Source organism: Dendrobates tinctorius, unplaced genomic scaffold, assembly GCF_039654945.1.
Source record: "Dendrobates tinctorius isolate UK_male_01 unplaced genomic scaffold, ASM3965494v1 ptg000241l, whole genome shotgun sequence".
Lineage (NCBI taxonomy): Eukaryota > Metazoa > Chordata > Amphibia > Anura > Dendrobatidae > Dendrobates > Dendrobates tinctorius.
Window position 1 is genome coordinate 9622402 of NW_027361908.1, and position 27344 is coordinate 9649745.

Here is a 27344-nt window from a genome sequence, read left to right on the forward strand (position 1 = left end):
CCTTGCGATTGCAATTCTACTCGGCCAATCTTGATGGTCACCTCTTTATATCCCATCTGAGGCAAGGGCTGACCATTGCTGGCAAAGATGGCAAGGTTTTTATCTGAGCGGTGAGTAATGTCTGAATCAGCCCAGTACTGCTTAAAGAGAACATATGGCATCTTTGTCACCTGAGAGCCGGTGTCCAGTAAAGCGTTCATCGGAAAGCAGTCAATCACGATGGGCAGGACCGTGTGGAGCCACTTGTAGGGACTGCACAGTTTTTGTGAGTGCAGCCACACTTTTGGTTAGTTCCTTGACTTGGAGATGTAAGTCTGCAGCAGAGTCATCATCTTGGGACGGTGTATCAGTCTCAATAGGGGTCTTTGGAAAGGACGCTGCCTCCTGCTAGTATGTAATTGCTGGATGCCTAGAGGGCTCTGTGCTGCTTGGATTTGATTCACGCAGCACCCGGATGGCTCTATCCTCAAAGTGTGCAAACTCCAAATCAGGAATTTGTAAGGCCATTATGCGCAGCTGTGTCCTTTGATTGTTAGACTGGAGTCCCTCTATAAACTGCTCTGTTAGTAATCTATCTTCATCTTGCACACTCTCAGGGTCAACCTGCTTTACGGTTATCTCTGTTGGAGTGCAGGTATCAAAAGTATTCTTTTGTCTGACCAAGATTTGGTTAACAGTTCCTTTATCAGTGTCTGGCCAGGACTTTACTTCCCTCTGGGCCACACCAGTTAACTGGCCAATGAGGATACTGATTTTTTGACTCTCAGACAGGGGGTAAACTTTGAACAAACTACATAGTCTTTCCTTAAAATCGCTCAGGGTGTGTGACTCCCCTGAATACGGTGATAACCAGGCCGCTCCTGGTATATATGGCATCAATAGCGGCATTATGGAGGCTGTGGCAGCGACCGCTGCTGAATCTCCACCCGAGTTGGGCATTTTCTTCCTCCCTCAGTGTACCTTTACTGTTGTCAACAGCTGCTCTCTGACAGGCTGGATTGAGCTCTTCCTAGTCTCCAAACTGGATCTTCCTGCTTTTCACTTGCTCACAATTGAGCGCAGCTCCAGCTTCATTTCGCCCACTAACGTCAGAGCGCGGCAGGGCTTAGCGTAGTGCCATATTTCTGGCTCCGCACACAATGGCATGCCCCTCTCTGCTCGCACACAGTGTGTGACGCAGTTATGGCGGTTATTTGAAAGCTCATTAAAGTCTCTAGCACTCAATTTAATAAAGTCTATGGCACATAGTACCCAGCTTTGCCAGACTTCTTGTACCCAGCTTTGCTAGGCTCGATAAATCCTGTTCGTGACGCCAGTTGGAGCATCATACAGGGCCTTAGGTTACTCGGTACTGGGCCGTTAACTTCAATGGGGGATGTCACGGCGTCAGTGACCCGGTCCGTGGTCCTGGGCATCCAGTGATACAATTGAGGAAAGTTGTGTGATGTTGAAGTGTGACGCCACCCGTGGTGTTCGGCAATGAGTTGCCGACGCTGCGGTTTTGGTCCTCTGGGGCTGATGGTGACGCAGCAAAGAATGGTTCAGCTCCCCACGTGTAGAGCAGGGGCTCCAGGGCAAAGATATTTGATTAATAGTTCAGATGGAGGTGAACGCTGGGGTGCGGAGAAATAAGAGAAGGACACAGAGAGGTGCAGTTTCTTTACCTTTTACTTGCAAGTGGTTGCAATCCGGAGTACCACATACAGGTGACAGATTGAGTCCGGCTCGCCTGGAGGTATTCAGGGGATCCACCCTGCCAGTTGGGGTTTTGGGATCTTCCTTCTGCGCTTTGTATGCGGGTCTCTGCTGTCTGAAACTAAGCTGCAACCCTCTATTGTGTGATGGTTTCTCTAACCTGTATGGCTGTCAGCGTGAGCCTATTCCACTGGTACTGTCCTTTGCACTGTCAGCCTCGGGCTCCTGATCTGCTGCCGTGCCCTCAGCTGTTCATTGTCGCTCAGGAACTTGCAGTCTCCTGTACTTCCAGATTCGGCGGTCAGGACATACAGCTCCTGCCCAGCCCAGGACTCTGGCATCCCTTTTTCTATTAGCGCTTTGCTCTGGGGTCTGCTATACACAGTTTTTAACTTCCCCGGAGCCACTTGTCTCTGCTCCTGTCCTTTCCCTCTTCACAGATCAGCTCCCCGTCACCAACTGACTGAATCTTCCAGAAAGCTCCTTCACCTCACGCTTAACTGTCATGTCATCAGCTCAGCTGCTCTCATTTCCATGACAACTCCCCTGTTTTCTCTCAAAGCTGACTGCTTGCTGACTCACTAACCCCTCTGCTGGCCAGAATTTATAAGGCAGCTCCCCTATCTGACCTGCAGCAGGAATTGTCATGTAATCTATGTTACCTGGTATAGGGGCCCCCTTCCTGCCTCCATGCATGACTTTACCCCTTAGAGGGAGGCAATGTCACTGTGACAACCGGACTCTGGGGTGTCACAATTGTTTTTATTGGATGTTGCACACAGGATCCATAACTTGTCTGCTGCTTTACATCTTTGGTCTGTATCTCCTCTGTTATTGAAAGCGGTATTGTCTATTTTTCAGTTGGAATATGTTTGCACTTACTTTCATTTAACCTGAAATTTAGTGCACTAGTTTATGTGTAGTACTCAATATAAGTAAGAATACTCAATATTGGTCAACGTCTTCATAGCTTGAATACTTATTTGTAAAACATGAGCAAAAATTATATTGCTAGAAATAATATTTTAGTTATCTCTATATAATGTGTGAGGCAGTGACCAGGGTCATATGCGAGGGTCGCTGTGTCCCCAGGATCCGCAAAAAGGCATATTTAGGCCGTGGTAGTGCATGGCAGTCACAAGTATAGCTGTGGTTGCAATGCAGAATAAAAGTGTGATCCTGTACAGACACTTTGACTGATAGATGACAACATTAACCCCTTTACCCCCAAGGGTGGTTTGCATGTTAATGACTAGGCCAATTTTTACAATTCTGGCCACTGTCCCATTATGAGGTAATAACTCTGGAACACTTCAATTGATCCTGGTAATTCTGACATTGTCTTCTCGTGACATATTGTACTTCATGATAGTGGTAAAATTTATTTCATATAACTTTTGTTTATTTGTGAGAAAAAGGAAATTTATAGAAAATTTTAAAAATTTTGCAATATTCCATTTTTGAATTTTCATGCTTTAAATCACAGAGATATGTCACACATAATGCTTAATAATAAACATTTCCCACATGTTTACTAGAGTTGAGCAAAACAGGTCGGTCAGATTCAAAAGTCGACGACTTTTGCCAAAGTCGGATTTCGCCGAGCGAAACCTGACCATAGCGTGAGATCAGCCATGCGGTCGGCGACCCGAGTGCCAAAGTCGGATTTCACAGAATGCTTGCACGTGACTTTTTTTCAGTCAATGAGGAAGGACGTACACTGTGGGCAACGAGATGACATGTGCAGCGTCCGGGGAGAGAGCTAGAAAGTGAGTTTTCGCGCACTTTGAAAAAGCGGTCTGTCTTGTAGGTGTGTTTACTGTCCTCCACTCCCTGCCGACTTTGCTTCCCCATTGACTTGCATTGGGTTTCGTGTTTCAGTCGGACCTTCAACTTTTCACAATAGTTGGCCGATTTCGTTCGACTCGACTTTTGATAAAGTCGGGTTTCATGAAACCTGACTCGACCCTAAAAAAGGCAAAGTCGCTCATCTTTAATGTTTACTTTACATCAGCACAATTTTGGAACCAAAATTTTTTTGTTAGAAAGTTATAAGGGTTAAAAGTTGACCAGTGATTTCTCATTTTTACAATGCCATTTTTTTAGGGGCCACATCAAATTTGAAGTCAATTTGAGGGGTCTATATTATAAAAAATATCCAAAAGTGACACCATTCTAAAAACCCTTCAGGTGCTTCACAGGAATTTTTGGAATGTTTTAAAAAAATGAACAGTTAACTTTTTTTCACAAAAAATTTATTTCAGATCCAATTTGTTTTGTTTTACCAAGGGTAACAGGAGAAATTGGACTCCAAAAGTTGTTGTACAATTTGTCCTAAGTGCGCTGATACCCCCTATATGCAGGTAAACCACTGTTTGGGCACATGGCAGAGCTTGGAAGGGAAGGAGCGCCGTTTGACTTTTCAATGCAAAATTGACTGAAATTGAGATTGGACGCTGTGCCACATTTGGAGAGACCCTGATGTGCCTAAACAGTGAAAATCCCCCACAAATGACACTGTTTTAGAAAGTAGACCCCCTTAGGAACTTATCTAGATGTGTGGTGTGCACTTTGAACCCCAAAGTGCTTCACAGAAGTTTATACTGTAGAGTCGTAAAAATGAATATTTTTTTTCACAAAAATGATCTTTAAGCCCCAATATTTTATTTTCCCAAGAGTAACAGGAGAAATTGGACATGAAAAGTTGTGGAGAAATTTGTCTTGAGTATGCTGACACCCCATATGTGTGGGCAAACCACTGTTTGGGCGCATGGCAGAGCCCGGAAGGGAAGGAGCGCCATTTGACTTTTCAAAGCTAAATTGGCTGGAATTAACATCAGACGCCATGTTGCATTTGGAGAGCACCTGATGTGCCTAAATGCTGGAAACCTCCAATTCTAACTCCAACCCTAACCCCATCACACCCCTAACCCTAATCCTAACCCTAACCACAATCCTATCCCCAACACACCTAACCCTAATCCCAACCCTAACCATAACCCTAACCACAAACCTAACCCTAACTTTAGCCCCAACCATTACACTAACCCTAGCCCTAACCCTAAAGAGAAAATGGAAATAAATGCAAATTTTTATTTTATTATTTTCCCCTAACTAAGGGGGTGATAAGGGGGGTTGATTTACTATTTATAGCGGGTTTTTATGTTTGGCAGCTGTCACACGCTAAAAAACGCTTTTTATTGTAAAAAAAAAAAGTTTTTGCAACACCACATTTTGAGAGCTATAATTTTTCCATATTTTCTTTTGGGGGGTGTTTATACCATTCCACATGTGGTAAAATTGATAAGGCAGTTTTATTCTTCGGGTCACTACGATGACAGTGATACCTCATATCATTTTTTATGTTTTGTCGCTTTTGTAGGTAACAGTATGCTCACAGGATGCAGTGACGAGACGCAAGACTGGTTGAACTTTGAAAAGCAAACTTTTTATAATTTAAAGCCGCTAGGGCTATACTAAGCAACCAAAAAGGGATAACAACAGTTGTCCTCGCAGGGACTCAGTACAACCAAAAAATATTTGGAAAGAACACAACTGAACCGGCCGAGGCCGATTACTATGGGGCCATGGTATGGCCGTCTCTGGGTCCTTATTAGTGTTGAGCATTCCGATACCGCAAATATCGGGTATCGGCCGATACTGAGATCCGATACTTTTTCCATATCAAATACCGGAATCAGAAGTTCCCATAATGCTATGAGACAGTTTGATTTGATTCAGCCAATGAGGAATCCTCAGAAGTGTGGGCACATCCTGTTAAGCATGTAGGCATGTTAACTAATGGCATGGCTGTGATTGGCTGCTGAAATGATGTCATGATGCACTATAAAAGCCGTCGCCGCCGCCATTTAGGGTTCACTCTGCTGTGAATTCAGATAGGGACAGGCTGCTGTTCAAGATTCTGAGGGACAGTTAGAGATAGCGATTTGCTATATAATATTGTGCTTTACCCAGGCTACAATATCAATCACTGTAGCTTTCTTTTGCTTTGCAGTGCTGTTCTCAGCTGTCTGCAAGGTCTGTGTGAATGCAGCTCTCGCTGTAGTGTGTCCTGCAGCCACCTCTGGTTGTAGGCCGCTCAGCGTGCGTCACTGCCTCATTCATATTTATTTTTGTTTTATTGCTGCTCATTTTTCATTAATTCTCCTATTAGTGTGCATCCATCCATATCCATCTACATTGGTTGCAAACACTATAGGAGTAGACAGTGGAGCCTTTGTGTAGCCTTTCAGTGCTAGTGCCCAGTTCTCTGCACTGTTCACGGCTGTCTGTGAGGTCTCTGTGTGTGAGTGCAGCTCACGTTGTAGTGTGTTCTGCAGCCACCTCTGGTTGTAGTCTGCTCAGCCTAAATCACTGCCTCATACATAGAACTTTTTTGTTTTATTGCAGCTCATTTTTCCTGATTTTTTTCTCCTATTAGTGTGCTTGTATCCGTATCCATCTACATTGGTTGGTTGCAAACATAGAGGAGCCTTTTTTCTGGCTTGTGCCCTGCAGCCGCAGCCAGATTAGTATTAGCCTATTTTTTGGAGCCTCATCTATTGCATTGTAGGTTACCTTCCTGCATTGTAATAGCTCCAAAAAGTTTGTGATACTATCGCTTTCACATCTTTGGTCACATCCTTTTTGTTTTTTTGAAAAAAAAAAACACGTAAATAAAGTTCACCAAACACTACATTTGACAGTTGTGTAGGCCACATTAGCTCATATTAAAGTGTACTCCACACACTTTATAAAATTAGTGTTTCTTATACCTGTTAGCAGCTGTTCAGGAATAAGCACACTAAGCCCCCCTTTGTACTTTTCTGCCTATTTTTATCAGTCTACCAAGATGAAGAAGGCAGGGAGTAAGGCACGTGGTCGTGGGCATGGAGCTTCAGCAGGGAGAGGACATGGGGATTCTGTGCCTGCTGCAGGCACCAGTGACTCAGCATCCCCCAGTTTTACGAGGCAACAGTCATTTATGCGCAGCTTTGTAGGACCTCGCCATACCCCACTGCTGCGGGATGAACGAATTGAAGCCGTTGTCAGATAGATATCAGCTAACGCATCGACTTCAATTACTTCCACATCCTCTAAGGGCCAGAGCACTGAAGAGCAACCATCAGTCTCTTCACCACCTGCCAAATTGCCCAGGCAGTCAGAGAGCCCTGGACAGGAGCCATCTCTACTTCTGTTCTCTGAAACTCTTGGCTTGGAAACAGGGGGCCAGCCAAGCAGCATTCTAGAATGTGAAGAAGAGGGAGTATGCAGTAATGCGCAACTGCTTTGTCTCTCTGAATCGGAAGAGGCGGGTGGGCCAGTGCCTATGGTCAGCACACCTCAGTACGCATCAGATGATGAGACTCAGGTGCCACTTTCTGGTGCGTACTGTGCTGGCAAGACTACCTAGGAGAAGCAGGTGTTTGAAGAGGGGAGTGTAGATGATGAGGTCCTTGACCCATCATGGCGTGAGGAATAGGAAGGTGGTGGGAGCAGCTCTGAGGAAGAGATTCCCCGAATGGCCAAAACAGGAGGGAGAGGGAGGGGGCAGACTTAGTTGCCTGTAGCCTCCACATCGGCACCCGTTAGGAGCATTCCTCTTCCAAAACCCAAAACTGGCGCTCCCAGGACTTGCAGTGCGTGGTCCTTTTTTGACACAGTTGCAGATGACATATGCTTTGTCAAACGCAAGCTGTGTAATCATAAAGTCAAAAGAGGGAAAAGTGTCAGCAACCTCAATACCACAAATATGTGGAAACATGTGTGGACCAAGCACGTGGTGGAGTTACAAAGACACACTGAAGCCGTAGGCCAACCTATAGCACCACCTACCACCTCTTCAGCTCACGTTGTAGCCTCTTCCTCCAGCTCACACACAGCTGGTTCGGCTTCCTCCCAGGATTGCCATGGAAGAACCTCTGGCACTGTTGTCCAGAGACCCAGTGAAATTCCACCCACAGCACCACGTTCCCTGTCATCCTCACACTCCCAGGCCACTCTACAGCCATCGGTAGCACAGGCATGGGAGAAAAGGCGGCCATACTCGGTAAACCATCCACGAGCACAGGCTCTGAATGCAGGCATTGCAAAACTACCGACCCTTAAAATACTCTCATTCAGGCTGGTGAAGACTGACACCTTCCGTAACTTCATGGCATTGGCAGTCCCACAAAACACCGTGCCCAGCTGCTTTTATTTCAGCAGGCAAGCAATCCCTGCCCTGCAAAAGCATGTGGAGGGAAAAATTAAAAATGCGCTACTAAATGCCATCAGTAGCAAGGTCCACCTGACCACTGATGCGTGGACCAGTAACCATGGACAGGGACGATACCTTTCCCTCACTGCCCATTGGGTCAATGTTGTGGAGCCGAGTACAGATCTTGAGAGTGGCACTGTACGTGTTCTGCCAACTCCAAGGATTGCAGGAATCCAGTGTGTACACTGTAGGGATTCGACTCGCTTAGGTGCAGCGGGAGACAAACATGAGGCACGTTCCTTTAAAATTTCACCAGGTTTATTACTCCATAAACCATAGACAGCATAACACTGAAATGTAACCTTCACTTCAGGCAAAGGAACAGAAATGTCCGTGGTTGGAGACTCGGACCGAGAGTCTCAGCACATGCTGGGAGCTGTAGTCCTCCCCATATACACTCTCTTTAGTGTCCCACCTGGACACATGGAAGTCTGTCCACACTCAGACAGACTCACTCTCACACTCTCTCACATGTGCCAAACACCTCAATTACATAGCCCTGTAACCACACCCACAGGTGATCACATGGCTATGACATCACTAAAGGTTGTATAGACACACACAGGCTTCCCTGACACAGTGTAACAGAAAGATCAGCAGTACCTCTGCTGATCAATACACCCTGGAGCCTGCATCCCAAGGCCACCCACCTTGAGACCCATAATGGTCATTTAGGACCCTGCTCCTGTTACCACACTGAATGTGCCTGTACACCCGTCCTGGGACACCCACACAGCGCCCCCTAGCTGACATAGTGGTAACTACACCACATACCTCCCCCCTCTGTTCAAACTTGTGGGGTTGAACACATGACATCACCCAGGGATCTTGAGACCTGGCACCCATGTCACCTTGCCCTACCAGTCGGGAGGACCATCTCCGTCTGTTTCGGTAGTCATACTGCATATTTACGTTAGGCCTCCCCTGCCCCCAGCGGTCAGTATCTCGGCCTTGGGCTTTGGCCTTCCCGTCAACGTCCGTCAGTGTGACCAGACACTCTTTAGTCTCCACCTGTCTGCAGTGTGCTTCATCACGCGACCTTTCTCTCACTGGCTGGCTCTCCCAGTTCGCACGGTCATGAGTCCCACGTCCAGCTGGGCCAACTGGCTGGTCTGAGTCTGACCCTCTGTCGCTATGTCCACCACCGAGTCTCGTGCCTATGTTACTAAGATTAGAACGGCCACTTGCTGACTCTCGACGTTCTTGCCTTCGACTACCTGTCCTTTCATTCCTTGGAGGATCCCTTCGGGTCCTTACACCTTGGGTTGGAGGGGGACGCCACCTGATGTTCTCTATCTGCTCATTCATCTGCAGTCGATCCTGTCTTAGCTGCTCAATCTCCTTCAGGTACGCTACCCGATATTCCAGGAGCATGCGAAGCTTCCCAATGCTTTCCACCGAACCAACGACAATGACAGGAACCATGTCATCTTCAATAACGACTTGGATTTCACCAGCAGGTGGGATCCTCACTCTCTTCACACAGGATCGATTCACCATCTCCTGCATCACCTTTCCATGTCTGCCAACGACTTTCCCCACCAGATTTCTGGGCACCAGAATTATGTCTTCCACAAAGCCCAGCCGACTTTGTGCTTCCCTTGCAAGCTCCAGACGTCGAGCGGCTTTCCAATTACGCTTCACGAGCATCTGTTTCGTGCGGAGACATTGTAGGTGCATCTCCTTCAGGACAGCCACCCTTCTCTCTGTGTCTTCCGTTTCTGCCAGTATCACCAACTGGTCTGTTTCTGGTGCCCAGCTCACACTATAGGCCTTTACTGCCTTTTTAAAGGTCTCATGCACACCTTCGCTGGCACACGCTTCTCGCACGTCTTCGGGTACCTCCATCACACACTTGAAGGTCATGGACTTGCTCTCATCCTGGACAGATGGCTCTGGGTTCCCCATGGACACCTCCCTCAAGGTATCTGCCAAGACCGGGTGACTGTCTTGTGCAGCTCTTGGCTCACCATCTTCCTGAGATTTACAGTCTTCAGGACCCTTTTCCAAGATGGGCTTTGGCAGTTCTGCCTTGCTATCAGTCGGGCAAGGCCGCTGTACGTCTTCGCCCCTCCACTTCTCCTGCAGAAGACCTTTTACTACTCCACTGAGTTCTTGCAGAACTTTATCTTTCTCCTCTGCCAGGTAGCGACGCTCATCCTCTCTCCTGAGAATCTCCTGTTGATGCTTCTCTTGGGCCTCTCTGAGCACCTCCATATCTTCCAACAGGGTCTTGTTCATGGTTTTACACGCTGACAGGTGACCTCTGAGCTCAGAGACTTCCTTCTCCAGCTCATCCACTCTGTGCTCAGCTGCTTGCCTTAGGACTCTTTCCTGTTCGACATGTTCTGTTACAGTCTCCTTTATCAGCTGTATCTCACGATCCTGCTCTCTTTTGTCCATCACGTGTCTCACTACTACCTCTTTAATTATATCGTTAAAGGGTACCACTGGGTCAGTCACCCCAGTCGAGTGAACCCTCCAGTTACCGTCCAGCACCAATGTGTCTAGTCCAGTCGTCTCATCTCCCAGCCCACCATCTGTCTTATCACGAGACGTCAGGTCCGTCAGTTGGGCAGATGTACTTCTTCCTCTGGTCAGTTCTACCTCTGACCTGTCCATGTCAGGAGCCGTCACTGTCTCAGTGTCCGCTTGCCCCACAGTCGAAGCATCTCCATCGTCAGACCAAACGTCATCAAACAAAAGAAAGTCCTGGCCCCTCTCCCAGGCATAGACTAAGTCCCGTGGTATTCCTCTACCTTGGCACTCACCACCTTTGGTCCCCTCAAACACTACTCTGTCTACTGCGTAGTTCACCGTGACCCCGTGTTTACAGTGAACCCTGATGTTTTTCTCGGTCAGAGAGAAAACGAGAGGAGTTCCTGTCAGTCACCTGACTCTCTGATTCCAGCCGACCAAAGGCTCCTTTCTGGTGCAGTATCACTGTACACATCTGTGGCCCATCATTACTCCCCGGAAAGGATATTCCACATTCTGAAAAAGACCTGCACATACACTGCGGTACTCCAGACATACCTACTGAGACACCCAGTGCTGTCACTTCTTCACACTTGGCCCCTTTCTGGACCACCACCCCGCTTTGGGTTGCCACCCCAATTTTGGTCACCGCCCCCTTTTGGAATTCCACCCCTTTTTGGGTTACCACTCCAATTTGGGTCACCGCCCCCTTTTGGGACTCCACCCCTTTTTGGGTTACCACTCCAATTTGGGTCACCACCCCCTTTTGGGACTCCACCCCTTTTTGGGTTACCACTCCAATTTGGGTCACCGCCCCCTTTTGGGTTTCCACCCTTTTTGGGTTACCACTCCAATTTGGGTCACCGCCCCCTTTTGGGTCACCGCCCCCTTTTGGGATTTCCCCATGTCCGTCCTGCAGAACCTCTTAGGCCACAGTTCACACAGTACAGATTGTCTTTTAACGATACCACACAAGTCTTTGCTGGCACCACCACAGCTCCTGCTGTCACTGATCACCGGCACCTCCGGCTGCTGTTCACACACATACACAGCGGCTGGTGTCACTGCAGCTCCTGCTGCGCCATCTTCGTGGACCCGCCGATCCACCGGAAGCCGCTTGTCACCTTCGTAACCCCGCCGGGTTACTGGAAGCCGCTTGTCACCCTCAAAGATAAAAAAGCCACAAAAGTGCACCCATAGGGCCTTACCAGTGCAGGTATAATGGGTTATGCAGCAATAATACAGGGTACTCACCCTTAATAGTTGTGTAAAGCCACAACTACTGTATCCGCTTAGTCATATGCAATAAAGCTGCAGCAGGATGGTGTAGACAGACAGCGTTTGCTACCAATGCTCCCAGGGCAGATCCCTTAAAGAAAACACCAGGTCCTTGTGCTGCGAGACCTTCATGACCCCACTGAGCCACAGCAAGCACCTTCAGGTTTTGCAGAGGAAAAGAAAAAAAAAAGAAAAAACACACATGCACAGTCTCTCACATGTCCTGTTCGTGTGCTACTCAGGACGTACCGTCTCCACCTGAGACCGTCCAACACACAGGGCACACCGGGTGCAATTCAGGGAGCCGACCCTCCTCCCAGGGTCTCCCAACACACCAGCCTCACCAGGTCCAGGGGCTCAGCGGGTGCTCTTCAGGACATCCGTCTCCGCCTGAGACTGCCCAACACACGCCTCACCAGGTCCAAGGCCATAGCACGTGTTCCAGGGATCCGATTCCTCTCCCAGAACCTCCCAACACTGACCCTCCAGGACCTTGCTCACTGACCCCTCCAGGAACACAGTCTCTCACTGACCCTGGTCAGTGCAACACAGACTCCTGTCTGTTACCTGTGTCGGCCACACAGGTTCCTGGACACCTCTTCTCCTCAGAGGTATCCCACAAATATTAATACAGTCACTTTCTCTGACCTCGGTCAGTATTACTCACGGTTGTCAGACCGTCTGCTCTCCTGGCTCAGAATCGCCAGCGCTGCCACACGTGCTTCTGGGAATCGCTGCCCGCAGTCTGTCACCAATTGTAGGGATTCGACTCGCTTAGGTGCAGCGGGAGACAAACATGAGGCACGTTCCTTTAAAATTTCACCAGGTTTATTACTCCATAAACCATAGACAGCATAACACTGAAATGTAACCTTCACTTCAGGCAAAGGAACAGAAATGTCCGTGGTTGGAGACTCGGACCGAGAGTCTCAGCACATGCTGGGAGCTGTAGTCCTCCCCATATACACTCTCTTTAGTGTCCCACCTGGACACATGGAAGTCTGTCCACACTCAGACAGACTCACTCTCACACTCTCTCACATGTGCCAAACACCTCAATTACATAGCCCTGTAACCACACCCACAGGTGATCACATGGCTATGACATCACTAAAGGTTGTATAGACACACACAGGCTTCCCTGACACAGTGTAACAGAAAGATCAGCAGTACCTCTGCTGATCAATACACCCTGGAGCCTGCATCCCAAGGCCACCCACCTTGAGACCCATAATGGTCATTTAGGACCCTGCTCCTGTTACCACACTGAATGTGCCTGTACACCCGTCCTGGGACACCCACACAGCGCCCCCTAGCTGACATAGTGGTAACTACACCACAACACATTGACTCCTCCTCATACTCCAGTTCCTCAGAATCAGCGCTGCAGGAGCATTCACAGTCTACCTCCACAAGGACCCGTGAACGCTTACCCGACATGAGCACAGCCGTGGCCAAATGTCAACAGGCCGTACTGAAATTAATTTCTTTGGGGAATCGAAGCCACACAGCGCAGGAGCTCTGGAATGCCATCAAGCAGGAGAGCGACGTGTGGTTTGTGCCAGCGAACCTCTAGCCGGGCTTGGTAGTGTGTGACAATGGCCAAAATCTGGTGGCAGCTCTGGGCCTAGACAACCTCACTCACATCCCATGTCTGGGACATGTGCTCAACTTGATCGTGCAGAGCTTTCTGAGGGACTATCCGGATCTTGATTCACTGCTGCACAAGGTCCGCATAGAGTGCGCTCACTTGCGGCGTTCCAGCATGGCAAGATCGCGCATTGCAGCTCTGCAGCGCCGATTCCGTCTTCCGGAACATCGCATCATGTGTGACCTACCCACCAGGTGGAATTCAACGTTACATATGTTGGAGCAGTTGTGTGAGCAGCAGGCAGCAGTAACGAAGTACCAGCTGCATCAGGCGCAACAAGTCGCACTGTGCGCCGGTCACACTTCAGCACCACTGAGTGGGGCCTCTATGAAGGACATCTGCCACGTTTTGCATGCCTTCGATGATTCCACGCAGATGGCGAGTGCGGATGATACACTAGTCAGCATGACTGTCCCCCTTATCTGCCTGCTTCAAAAAACACTGCAAGCACTAAGGAAGGAGGTTTTGGAAGAGGTGGAGGATGAGGAGTCACAAATGCCATCTGCTTTTGGACAGTCTGCGCAACGTGATTCCTCACAAAGGCCTAGGCAGGGGACACTTTGTGAGGAGGATGAGGAGAAGTCAATGGAGGAGGAAGACATCTCTCCAGAGGAGGGAGGTACACAATGCTCTAGTAGTCAGTATGTAGAGCAAGGGTGGGGTGATGCAGAGCAGGCAGAGATGATGCCTCAAACAGGGGACAGCATTTCTTGGGCAGTTGGGAGTCTGCAGCACATGGTTGATTTCATGCTGTAGTGCCTGAGAAACGACGGCCGCATCGCCCACATTCTCAACACGGCTGATTATTGGGTGTACACCCTCCTAGATCCTCGCTACCGGGATAACTTACAAAGCCTCATAACAATGTTGAACTGGGAGCGTAAAATGCGGGAGTACCAAGACACACTGGTGCATTCCATCATGTTCTCCATTCCACCCAAGAACAGTGCTGCTAGTGCTTTACAAAGCAGCTCTGTGTGTCGAGGCAGTGGAGGAAGCTCTGCACAAAGAGGGAGCAGAGGCAGTGCCTCAGCACAAGGCAAAGGCAAGGCAAGGCAAATGTGGCAAAGTTTTGTGTGCCCGCCACAAATGTCTACACCATCACAGATGGCTCCAGTCAGCAGGAGGCAACGTTTCCGTAAGATGGTGACAAACTACACGTCTTGCCCTCTCAGTGTACTCCAAGACGGTTCTTCCCCCTTCAAGTTTTAGGTCTCTAAGCTGGATACATGGCCAGAGCTTAGCCAGCATGAATTGGAGTTGCTGGTTTGCCCTGCTGCTAGTGTATTATCGGAACGCGTCTTTAGTGCCGCAGGTGGTGTACTAACAGACCGTCGCACGCGACTATCCTCCAATAACGTTGACCGACTTACTTTTCTGAAAATGAACAAGGCCTGGATCTCACCGGAATTTGCCAGTCCTCTTCCTGCTGTGTTCATGTTTCTACCACCTGAACTGTAATCCCTGGGCTCCAACACCGCCAGTTGTTGCTCAGAAGTGCCGTCTGCACAGAGAAAAACACATGCTCCAGTGTTTGTGGGGTTCAGTAACACCAGCTGCTCCCCTGCTGTGTGTCCGGCAAAGTCTCCTGCTGCCTCCATATTCAAACTACATCAGATATTAAACTTGCTCCAATTCGGCCTCAGCCTACTCCATGAATGACCCTGGGCTCCAACACCGCCAGTTGCTGCTCTTACTTGCCATCTGCACATAGAAAAACACATGCTCCAGTGTTAGTGGGGTTCAGTAACACCAGCTGCTCCCCTGCTGTGTGTCTGGCAATGTCTACTGCTGCCTCCACATTCACACTACTACTGATTTCAAACTTGTTCCAATTAGACCTCTGGCTCCACTCTGTCTCTAGAATTTACCCTGGCCTCCAACACCGCCAGTTGCTGCTCAGAAGTGCCATCTGCACAATCAACACTTGTTCCTGTGTTACTGGGGTTCAGTAACGTCAGCTGATCCCCTGATGTGTGTCCGGCAATGTCTCCTGCTCTGTCCACATTCCCACTACTAGTTTGTTTTTCATGGGTACCTTTTGCTACCCATCCGGGTTCCAGTACCGTCAGCTGGTTCTCGGCAGTGCCTTTGGCTTAGGTGCCTCCTCGGTATCTGAGTTCCAGCAATGTCTGCTGGTCCTTGGTAGTGCTTTCTAGCACAGGTACCTCCTGCTTAGTAACCAGGTTCCAGCACCGTCAGCTGGTCCTTGGTAGTGCCATTGGCTCTTGTTCCTTCTGCTGCCCCTCTGGGTTCCAGCACCGTCAGCTGGTCCTCGCTAGTTCCATTGGCTCATGCAGCTTCTGCTACCTATCCGGGTTCCAGCACCGTCAGCTGGTTCTCGGCAGTGCCTTTGGCTTAGGTGCCTCCTTCTCGGTATCCGAGTTCCAGTAATGTCTGCTGGTCCTTGGTAGTGCTTTCTAGCACAGGTACCTCCTGCTTAGTAACCAGGTTCCAGCACCATCAGCTGGTCCTCGGTAGTGCCATTGGCTCTTGTTCCTTCTGCTGCCCCTCCGGGTTCCAGCACCGTCAGCTGGTCCTCGCTAGTTCCATTGGCTCTTGCAGCTTCTGCTACCTATCCGAGTTCCAGCACCGTCAGCTGGTTCTCGGCAGTGCCTTTGGCTTAGGTGCCTCCTTCTCGGTGTCCGAGTTCCAGCAACGTCTGCTGGTCCTTGGTAGTGCTTTTTAGCACAGGTACCTCCTGCTTAGAAACCGGGTTCCAGTACCATCAGCTGGTCCTCGGTAGTGCCATTGGCTCGTGTTCCTTCTGCTACCCATCCGGGTTCCAGTGCCGTCAGCTGGTTCTCGGCAGTTCCTCAGCCTTCTTCTACCTTCTGCTACATTTCCAAGTTCAAGCTTTTGGAATGGTTTTTGGTTATCACTCTGGATCTCCCTGACGATGACCCTGAAGACGACGACCCTGAAGACCACCCCGAAGAAGACGACGACCACGAAAACGATGACCCTGAAGACGACGACCCTGAAGACCACCCCGAAGAAGACCTAAAAGATGACCCTGAAGAAGATGACCAAGAGGACAAAGAACATGAAGACAACCACCAAGATACAGAACAACAAGAGACAGAAGACCAAGAAGCAGAAGACCAAGAAGCAGAAGAACAAAAAGCAGAAGAACATTAAGCATAAGACTAAAAATCAGAGCAAAAGATATTATCTAAATTATAAGCAGAAGAAGACTAAGCAGTGTATGGGGGTGAGTTTGTTTCTCCTCATGGTGCCCCTGGAAAATGCCTGTTGCTGCAGGCCAAACTGAACGCGGACAAATCCTGTTGTAAATCTTTTGTGACAGGCAGAACGGAAGGTGTAATCTTCAAACTTTTATAGATAACAACTACAGGAATGCCGGTCACAAATAAGAATATGATGAAGAAGAAGAATAGGAAGAAGATGAAGAAGTAGAATATGAAGAAGAATAATAGTTCAATAAGGAGAATATGAAGAATGTAAAAAAAAAAAAAATAGGAAGAAGGTGAAGAAGAAGAAGATGAATAAGGTGAAGAAGAAGTTGATGAAAAAGATGCTGCTGCTGCTGAGGATCATGAAGGAGAAAGTGTGGGAGAAGTAAAAAAGAAGGTGAAGAGCATGGAAGTAGTGAAACATACATACAGTATCTGACAAAATATAAAAAAGCTTAACATAGTCAATATCTTTGTAACTCCAAACGTCTTTAAAAAAAAAATTATTCCTGCTATTCCATTTGATTGGGCTAAACCTCTATGCCTTTAATGTCTCCTCCACCTCCCCCATTACATTCTACATTATTCTTAGTTGTTCTTCTTCATGTAGAATTAACCTACAAGGAAAGAAAGGGTTTATTTTAATTCCGATATTTCTGTCCCATTGACTTGCATTGGTTTCCAGTATCGGAATCAGCGATATCCGATACTTTTTGGGTAACGGTCCGATCCAATCCGATATTTCACGATATCGGATGGTATCGCTCAACAATAGTCCTTATACTCTATAATGTCACTTATCCGTCCTGACGTCCCTCGGCGTCTCTGTGGAAGCTGCGTTGCTGATGAAGCTGCTTTGGCATCTTTGATAAGGCTCCTTTGGCGTCTTTGATGAGACTGCTCTGGCGTCTTTGATGAGGCTGCTGTGGCATCTTTGATTAGGCTGCTGTGACGTCTTTGAAGAGGCTGTCTTGGCGTCGCAGCCGCTGGGCCCAGCTGCTGAAGATTTGGAGTAGCCTTCGGGCACCCCAGCACCCAGGAGGAGTTGGGGCACAACAGGCCCTGATGTAGTCCTGAGATGGCGTAACCACCTGTAGTAACAGCGGGGTTGCGCTTGCTAGCGAGTTCAATGGGACTCATGTCCCCAAGCAGGGTTGTGTCGCAGTGCTCAAGAGTGGCGGTTTACTGGCCACGCGCACAGCCTGGGACTGTGTGCAGAGTGTCTCTGTTGATGAGGAACAGGCCCCAACTGCCGACTGCAGCGGGGTGAAGGCGGCTGTGAGCGGTGATAGACAGGCTGACGTGAACGGGCTGACGTGAACCGGCAGCGCCCACGGGTGGCAGCGGGCAGGCCGCCACCACGGGCTGAAGGGGATGGCTGCAGCCAGGAGAGGGAGCGGACAGGCCGCGGAGGGCTCAAGCTCTGAGGTAGCAGCTGAGGATGACCGAGGGCAGATCGTAACCCGGGATTGGGGTGAAGAGACAGTCCCCTGTTGGTAAGCTCGGCGCCTCTTTCCTGAGGGCCACTGTGTATCTACCCTCTGCTGCTGGTCTCTTCTCTGAACTGTCAGTGTCCTTCCCGCTCTCTCACGCCCCCTCCGTCTCCTGCTCCATGTCTGACGTATCGCCAACTGACTCCTCTGCGCGCTCCCTGTCCCTTTTATACTCGCCCCTCCCCTTGCTATCCTGTCACTCTCAACAGTCCACTCTCCTCCTCTGTTCCCCGGGTACTATTTCCTTAGGAACTCAGATGACGGTCCCCTTGGTTCCGGCCCGGACACTGTGTGGGGGTCCTCCTCCCTACACTTTTAAACAATAAAAACTATTTTATCTATAAAATATTTATTGTTGCATCGCTTTTTTCTGAGAGCTATAACGCTTTTCTTTTTTCGCTGATGATGCTGTATGGGGGCTTTTTTTTTTGCAGGACAAGATGTCATTTTCAGCAGTACCATGTTAATTTACATCCATCTTTTGATCACGTGCTATTCCACTTTTTGTTCGATGATATAAATCGTACTGTGTACAATATACACTCACTGGCCACTTTATTAGGTACACCTGTCCAACTGTGTGTTAAGACTTAATTTCTAATCAGCCAATCACATGGCGGCAACTCAGTGCATTTAGGCATGTAGACATGGTCAAGACAATGTCCTGCAGTTCAAACCGAGCATCAGTATGGGGAAGAAAGGTGATTTGAGTGCCTTTGAACGTGGCATGATTGTTGGTGCCAGAAGGGCTGGTCTGAGTATTTCAGAAACTGCTGATCTACTGGGATTTTCACGCACAACCATCTCTAGGGTTTACAGAGAATGGTCCGAAAAAGAAAAAAAATCCAGTGAGCGGCAGTTCTGTGGCCGGAAATGCCTTGTTGATGCCAGAGGTCAGAGGAGAATGGGCATACTGGTTCGAGCTGATAGAAAGGCAACAGTGACTCAAATTGCCACCCGTTACAACCAAGGTAGGCAGAAGAGCATCTCTGAACGCACAGTGCGTCGAACTTTGAGGCAGATGGGCTACAGCAGCAGAAGACCACACTGGGTACCACTCCTCTCAGCTAAGAACAGGCATCTGATGGCTACTTTCAGCAGGATAATGCGCCATGTCATAAAGCTCGAATCATCTCAGATTGGTTTCTTGAACATGACAATGAGTTCACTGTACTCAAATGGCCTCCTCAGTCACCAGATCTCAATCCAATAGAGCATCTTTGGGATGTGGTGGAACGGGAGATTCGCATCAGGGATGTGCAGCCGACAAATCTGCGCCAACTGTGTGATGCCATCATGTCAATATGGTCCAAAATCTCTGAGGAATGCTTCCAGCACCTTGTTGAATCTCTGCCACGAAGAATTGAGGCAGTTCTGAAGGCAAAAGGGGGTCCAACCCGTTACTAGCATGGTGTACCTAATAAAGTGGCCAGTGAGTGTATATAGCATCTTGTGCTTGGGTGCGAGGAAAACACAGGAGACACAGGTTTGATTAGGAAGGACTTGTATTACTTCATACAAGTAAGCACAAGGGTTCACACAGTGTTACAGATACAAAGGCAGGAGACACAGCAGGCTAGAGTAAACTTTAAGCACAGCAGAACCTCCACAACAGGTTCATGGTCTCTCTCTGTTACTTCCCTTGAAACTGTGGATTTAGCAGGCAGCAGGTTTCCAGTGTCCACAAGTGTTCCAAAGTCCCTCAGTAGGAGATGGCTGGAGTACCAAGTCCAAGATTTCCAGGAGCAGGTCACAGGCTGACTGCAGACTTGATTCTGAAGCACTGATTGCTCAGCTGAGGCTGCTTAAGAGGCAAGAGGGAGAGAATCAGGGCGGGAACATGAAAGCTGGAAACTCCATATTAACTGAGGGCAAGATAGCTGTAGCAGGACAGAAAGCAAAATGGCCGACGGAGAAAGCTGAATTTCAAAAACATGTAAAAAAAAATACTGAGAACCTTACAGATGGTATGATAAAGCATTGGTTTTTTGCCTTTTTTATGGTGTTCACTAAAGGGGTTAACTAGTGGGAGAGTTTTATAGGACGGGTTGTTACAGATGCAGTGATACTAAATGTGTACTTTTATTGTTTAGATTATTTTTTATTTAAATATTTATTTATTGATGGAATAAATGTAGACATTTTATTATTTTTTTTTTTAAATATTCTTACACTTGTTTTAATTTTTTTTATTTAATTTGATCTTTTACACTTTGTCCCACTTTGGGACACTCTTTTTGTGCTGGCTGATCGCTTCTATAGCATGCAGATCTGGAATGCGCTATGGCATGCAATGTGTTAGTTAAAATGACTTCTGTTGATATCAGAAAATGGTGTATTACAGATCTGATTTTTTTTTATGTAGTAATGCAAACTACAGTGCTGTGTGAAATATTAATGGACTGAAATTTTATGTGATGTGTTTACTAGTTTTGTCTTGTTATACATCTGAAAAAAATCCACCAAGGAATTGTTGAATGTCATGCACATAAATTAAAATATTAACACATGACAGAAAGGTCATGTGTAATATGATAATAAGACAAGACTAAATTATTGGCTCACTGTAATTTTCATGCTCCTAAATAATTGCACTCGGTGTCTATTCATATCCTGCCTCCTATCATCGGGTTCACATAAAATGAAACATTGTTTACAATTAATCACAATTACAGAGATACTCTTTCTTTTTCTTTAGAATGTTGTTCAGTCCCAATTTAAAGAGAAAATGACTCATCTCTTTACTCACCTGGTGATCGGGAGAGAAATACAAGACCTTGACATGCGCAACCTATTCTTTGGGGATTACATAATTTCCAAAAATGATGAGAAGTCTGAGAGGGTTTACAATGAAATTATGGACATTGAGAGACTTAAAACTGTAAGTTTGTTTCTTTGTTATAAGGGCTAATTGCATATCTCTTTATGTTTTCATGCAGCCATTGATTGAGAAAGGGGCATCTCTATATATAAAAATCAACGTGTGTGTGTATCACCAACCAATCACGAATCATCTTTCATTTCACCAAAGCTGGTTAACAGTAGCTGAGCTGTGATTGTTTGCTATGCGCAAGTTTTCCCACTTAACAATACCTCAGCAGACACTGACATGGTGGGAGAAATCTAGCATCCCCAGGAACATAAGCTCCAGCCATCCTCTGTCCCCCAGAAAGGAACAGTGAGAAATGAATCCCCCCTCCCATGTGGTATCATTAAGTGACACACATCAATGTAGGAAAGTGCACATATTAAATGTCATGTGGATTTAATATTTTCTCACAGACACTTTTATGCATTATTGATGTGTTACTGTGCTCTGATGCTGTGAGTTTTTTTAAAGTGCTACTTTCCCCTTAATTCACTTGAATATACCCATGTAACACATAATGCTTTTCCCATAATAACACATTAAATATGATACTATACTGCATACAGATGCTGTACATCCATGAGCAACTCAGCCAGACAAATTACAAATGGACCTGGGATCTTAGTGAACCATGTTTCTGTGCAATTTCACTATTCTACTTTTACTGGCTTTTACGGGATGATGTGGGATATTAGGGATAGTAGTTCGGTAGCTCTGGCTGATGGGATAATGTGGGATATTATAGTGAATGTGGCTATGCGGAGTGGGCGGGGCTCTACACTCACCTTTATATATATAACGATGTGGGATATTAGGGGTAGTAGTCCAGCAGCTATGACGGGATGATGTGGGATATTAGGGGTAGTTGTCCGGTGGCTCTGGCTAACGGGATGTTGTCGATATTAGGGTTAGTAGTCTGGAGGCTGTGACGGGATGATGTGGGATATAAGGGGTAGTAGTCCGGTGGCTATGGCTGACGGGATGATGTGGGATATTAGTAGTCCGGTGGCTCTGGCTGACGGTACGTTATGGGATGTTAGGGGTAGTAGTCTGGTATCTCTGGCTGACAGGATGATGTGGGATATAATAGTTAATGTGGCTATGCGGCGTGGGCGGGGTTATACACTCAGCTTTGCACACTAACTAACCGTAGTTAGTTACTATGCCCGGGCAGCGCCGGGCTCTTCAGCTAGTATAATATAAATCTGGAAATCATGCAGTCCTTGCAACAGGATGACATTTCCTACTTTGCAGAGATCACTTTTCGGCAGTCACTTTAATTAAATCAGATAAAAGGATTGCAGTGAATAGTAACCTTTATTAGTCACTTACCGACACCCGCTATGCATGTATGATGAAAGTCAGTAGATGGTGAATAGAGCGGGCTAACGGGGTGACACACAGCAAGGATCTGCCTATGGAGCTCTGCCTGCAACTGTTGGCATGTTAAATCCCCATGTTAAACTCTGACAGCGGCATTAATAGCACACCAGCATGAGGATTCATCATTCTTTTTGCCAATCAGCAAATTGTGATGCAATCACAGAGAGCCTTGTGATGCAATCGCAGAGGTTGCAATGACAGACCTCCATCCCTGTGGCTGGGCTTCAAAGGAGACAGTGTTTTTTAATATAAGCAAGCAAAACTGTGGTGCTGTGTGCAAGTTCAGGTCTTCTAAGGGAACTAATAAATAGATTAAAAAGTAAAAAAAAAAGTTTGAAAAATATTAAAATATAAAAATATAGTTCAAGTATAAAAATAATTAACCCCATCGATAAACACTGTAAACAGTGGAAAATTCAAAATGCCAAAATTGTTTTTTTGGTTGCCACAATGCTACAAAAGATGCTGCATGGAGCAATCAAAATGTCACATCTATTCTAAAATGGAACAATAAAACTATCATCTTGCCCCACAAAAAAAAAGCCCTCACGCAGCTCCATCTACTGAAAAATGTAAATGTTATGGGTCTCAAAAAATGGCAGCACAATACAAAAATATATTTTTTTTTACAAATTTCTGAATTTTTTTCACCAGTAAAATAAGAAAAAAAAAAACTGCAATAGTTTGGAATCGTTGTAATCAGACTTATTCAAAAATAATATTATCAAGTCATTTTAACCACAGAATTTATGCCATAAAAACAAATCTCAAAACCAATGCCAGAATTGTGGGTTGTTTTTCTGCAATTTCAGTGGAAAAATGAATGTAGTCATTCAAAAGTTCCACTCGTCCCACAGAAAACAAGTCCTAATATGTCTATGCGGGCAGAAAAATAAAAAGTTATGGCTCTTTCAAAAAGGGGAGGAAGTAACAAATATGAGAAAAGAAATTGGCCATGTTGGGAAGGAGTTAAGTTGGAGACAGATAAAACAGGATGTAACAATGAGAGCAAGTGAATGGATACTGCTCCTTCTCCACTGTCTCTGCGCAGTGATCTCTGCATGTGTCAGAAAATAGGTCTAAACCATTCTTCTATAAAAGTCAATACATTGTTTTATTAATAACTGTTCACTGCTTAGAGCAATAACTCAGGCAAGATGGCTGCCACAAATTTATAGACAGAAAACAGAAATGAAAAATATTACAGACAGAAAATAAAGTAGGAAAATACAGTAGTAAATTTGAGTTAAAATGCAAATACAGTATGTTTTCACCACTTCTTGACATTTGCTTTTTTACTACAGTAAGTATGGTGGAAAATGGAAGGAATTTTATTCTCCACCTGTACTAATTATTTAGTCTTAGTTTTTAAATATGAACTGAAAATCTTGTCTTCAGTGAATACAGATTTTCCCATTACTGTTGTAAGAAATCACAGTTGCTGCTCATAAGGAAGGGGGGGAGGGGCTAGAGACAGAAACAGATATTCTGCTGCAAGTTCACCTGAAACAACAGTTATACTTTAGAGTTAAGTAACTTGCAGCAGAATGGCAGTTTCTGTCTCTGGCTCTTCCTCCTCCTCCACATCTCTTCAAGAATTTTATGAACATCAGCTGTCACCTCATATCTCAGAATTGTCAAAATCTGTATTCACTGCAGATTTTACCCATGAACCGAGAATTTATTTTGAGAATGAATGATTGGTCCAGGAGAAGAAAGAAGCAGATTTCTTTCATAAGACATATCTAAAAATGTCTTATTTTTCTGTGCATGATTGATTTATGGGAAAAAAAATGACAAACGACAGCTACCAGTGATCTCATGTTCAAGTCTCTTAGTGGCATTAAAAAATACATTTAAAAAAAACCTATTTTAAAAATGTCCTTAGTGAATGCTGATAAAATTTCAAATCTACCCCACAAATGTTTTTTATTCTTTTATTGCATCATTTGGTAAATTCAGTTCTGACATTTTAAACAACTCAGCGTACAAAAACAAGCCCTCCTACAGCTACACGGTATATTTCACCATCCACTACTGCTTCGATCATGAGACTATCACCATTAAATAGACAACATAAAGTTGACTTGCAACTGTTTAGCATATGATTAATTATGCAGATTCCTGTTGTCTCACTGCATTGTTACTGTTTTGCTCATAGTGGTGGAAAAATATTTTTCTTCCTGTATATTACAAATTAAAACCTTTTCTCACATTCCCTAATAGCTCTGTGTATTATTGAGTTGATTCCCAAGTGAAATATCGCTGGTTTGAATCGAGGAGCAGCCATGAAGAAGATTACTCAATAAAAGAAAAACAGCATCATCCAACTCATCAATAGTGGTCTCTTGGCCAAGAAAATTGCCAAACTGCATCATGTGAGTGCAATGACATTTGGAAGAATATGAAATGAAGTCTGTTCACAAGATCTATCAGTCTTGGCGTGACAAATGCAGCAGTAAAGGTGGCTTGTACACTTCATAATAGTGAGATCACAAATGTCCATGCAAGCACCGTGTGACGAACATTACACAAGTCTGTAATTGTGGCCCGAAAAAAGGTGAAGAAGCTTCAACTTCAACATCCTCAAATGAAGTGTTCTCTCGAGTTTGCAAAAAAGTATGAAAAGTGCACAGCCGAAGAATGGAAATGGTTTGATTTGGAGCAATGAGACGAAAATCAATAAAATAGGGTCTGATGGGTGCAAATGGGTGTGGAAGAAACAAAGGAAAAAGCTAACGAATTAAGAAATTGAAGGCACTGTTAAGTTTGGTGGAGGAATTGTAATGATATGGGGTGCTTTCGCAGCCAAAGACATTAGATACTTGACCAGAATCGAAAGGTGGTCTCAATGCTGAGCTATATGTGAGTACCCTAAAAGATTAGTTACTTTGCACATGTGAGTACTATGGGTATGAAAAGGACAGCATAGTGTTCCAGCAGGATAATGATCCAAAGTATATGTCAAGATCAGAGAAGAAATAGTTCAGCGACAATAAAGTAGAGGTGCTGGACTGGAACTCACAGTTCCCAGGCCTCAACATAAACGAACACTTGTACATAGAGTTGACGAAAAATCTATATACATAACCAAGTGAGTCGACCAGTATGCATCATCTTTGGGAATGGGTGGAAGAGACCTGGGATGAGATTTCGGTCGAGTTGTGATTGAATCTGAGAGCATGCCCAGAACGATTCAGGCAGTGTTGAAAGTCAAAGGTGGATTTACAAAATACTAAAAAAATAATACAAATTTAGATTTTTAGGAGTACAAAACAGTAACAATGCAATGACATAACAAGAATATGCATAACTAATCATACTGTATGTTAAATATTTGCTAGTTAAACTTACGAGATAGCCAAAATAATTGTCTATAAAATGATGGTAGTCTCAAGTTCGAAGCAGTAGTGGATGGTGAGTTATGGAACCTGAAAGTCAAAAGAGCAAGACATTGTTACCCTTTTTCACTTCAGTGTAAATATACATGAGTGTCTATATAAAAATACCAAAACATATATAACCCACAGGAAATGTCACTAGTAATGAGAATAAATAAGGAATCACAGAGAAGCTCAGCCACCAAACACCCAAGTCTTGATTCACTGTTCATTCGTCAGTGAAAAAGCTGAATCCTAACCCAGAGAGTCTGCTGAGCAGTGACAACACTAACAGAAGAAGAATGGTGCTGGACACTGAGGACTCTCAATTCTAAATATTTTTCATGCATATACTGTATATGCACATATAATTTAAAAAATCTAGTTAGTAGTGTTTCTTTAACATTATATACATATTAAAACTAGTGAAACAGTGATTGGATTATATTTTTTATTCCCTGTATACAGTTCTCTCACAAATTTCCATCTAACAAAGTTTTTGCTACTAATTTACATACATTAAGGTTTATACATTTACAAAAGTTTATAGAATATAACCAAATTGTGGTCAAATTATTATTATTATTATTATTATTATTATTATTATTATTATTATTATTATCATAGAGGAAAATGCATGATATCTTTTGGTATGTATTTCTAGAAGCAAACTGTTTTTAACATTTTTAACAATAATTATACATTTTATGTCTCAGTAGTTTTTTTATTTGCCTTTGAGTTTTTACTTTTTTTAAAAATAATATATTTTTTTTAATCATATAACACTATATATTAATAGAAGCAATCAATATTTTGTGTTGCGTGCCCATAATAATTTTGAACTAAGTAGAGCATCTACTATGGATCCTTTGATTTTCCAATAATCTTTTCTTCTTGTCATGCTGGCAGGCAAGATATCGATCTGTGTTAGTCCAGTATGTTTTTTTTGCACGAAGGACAGACAATATTCATTATTATTATATCTCTAAATACTGATGAATATGTCTATTTTTCGTAATGCACATGCTTGTAACCATAGTCTTCATAGGAGACCCGCTTTATACTAAATATCTTAAACAGAACATTTGACACATTATTTTCTACCTTTTTTGGACATTTTCATTGCCTTAAGAAAATAAAAAAAGCAAAAATAAGAGTAACCATCACCATAAATAACAGATCTCATCCGCCCTGAAGCAATAAAGTCTACGAATCTAAGAAAGCCTGCAGATTTTTGTTCATTACAGCTGATAGATGATGTGCATTTTATTGGTACTAGTACAAAAGTGAGCAGAAATGTTTTGTCTTGATGCTTCATAATATTTTGGAAAAAGACCTTAAAGTATAACATTCTACATTTCAACTTCCAACACCATGTTTAATATACAGTCTATGACTTCATTATGAGCAATGTAGATATTAATAATTTTAGTAAGTAGTAATTGAACTGCAGAGTTAATCTATTCCCAACTTGAAGTCATCATCCAATGATCTTTATGCAAACACAAATTTTAAAGGCTGGTACCCAATCTAGGAAATGTTGTCAGAATTTATACTATTTTCTGTACGCAATGTGCAAGTAACGTTTAACAGTTACAATAGTCAAACTGTAAGACAAGGAGGTCACCTTTTTTTCCTTTTAATATCCCATTCAAGTGGTA

General features: G+C 45.0%; 1 protein-coding gene across 1 annotated transcript in view; it reads left to right on the forward strand.

The window, feature by feature from the left end:
* The window catches only part of LOC141060642 (dynein axonemal heavy chain 3-like), a 2648786-nt gene that overhangs the window by 1835366 nt on the left and 786076 nt on the right, over positions 1-27344 (forward strand). Inside the window, exon 52 of the mRNA XM_073556958.1 lies at positions 20750-20932. Within this exon, the coding sequence (XP_073413059.1) occupies positions 20750-20932 (183 nt within the window). The remainder of the gene's footprint in view (positions 1-20749; positions 20933-27344) is intronic.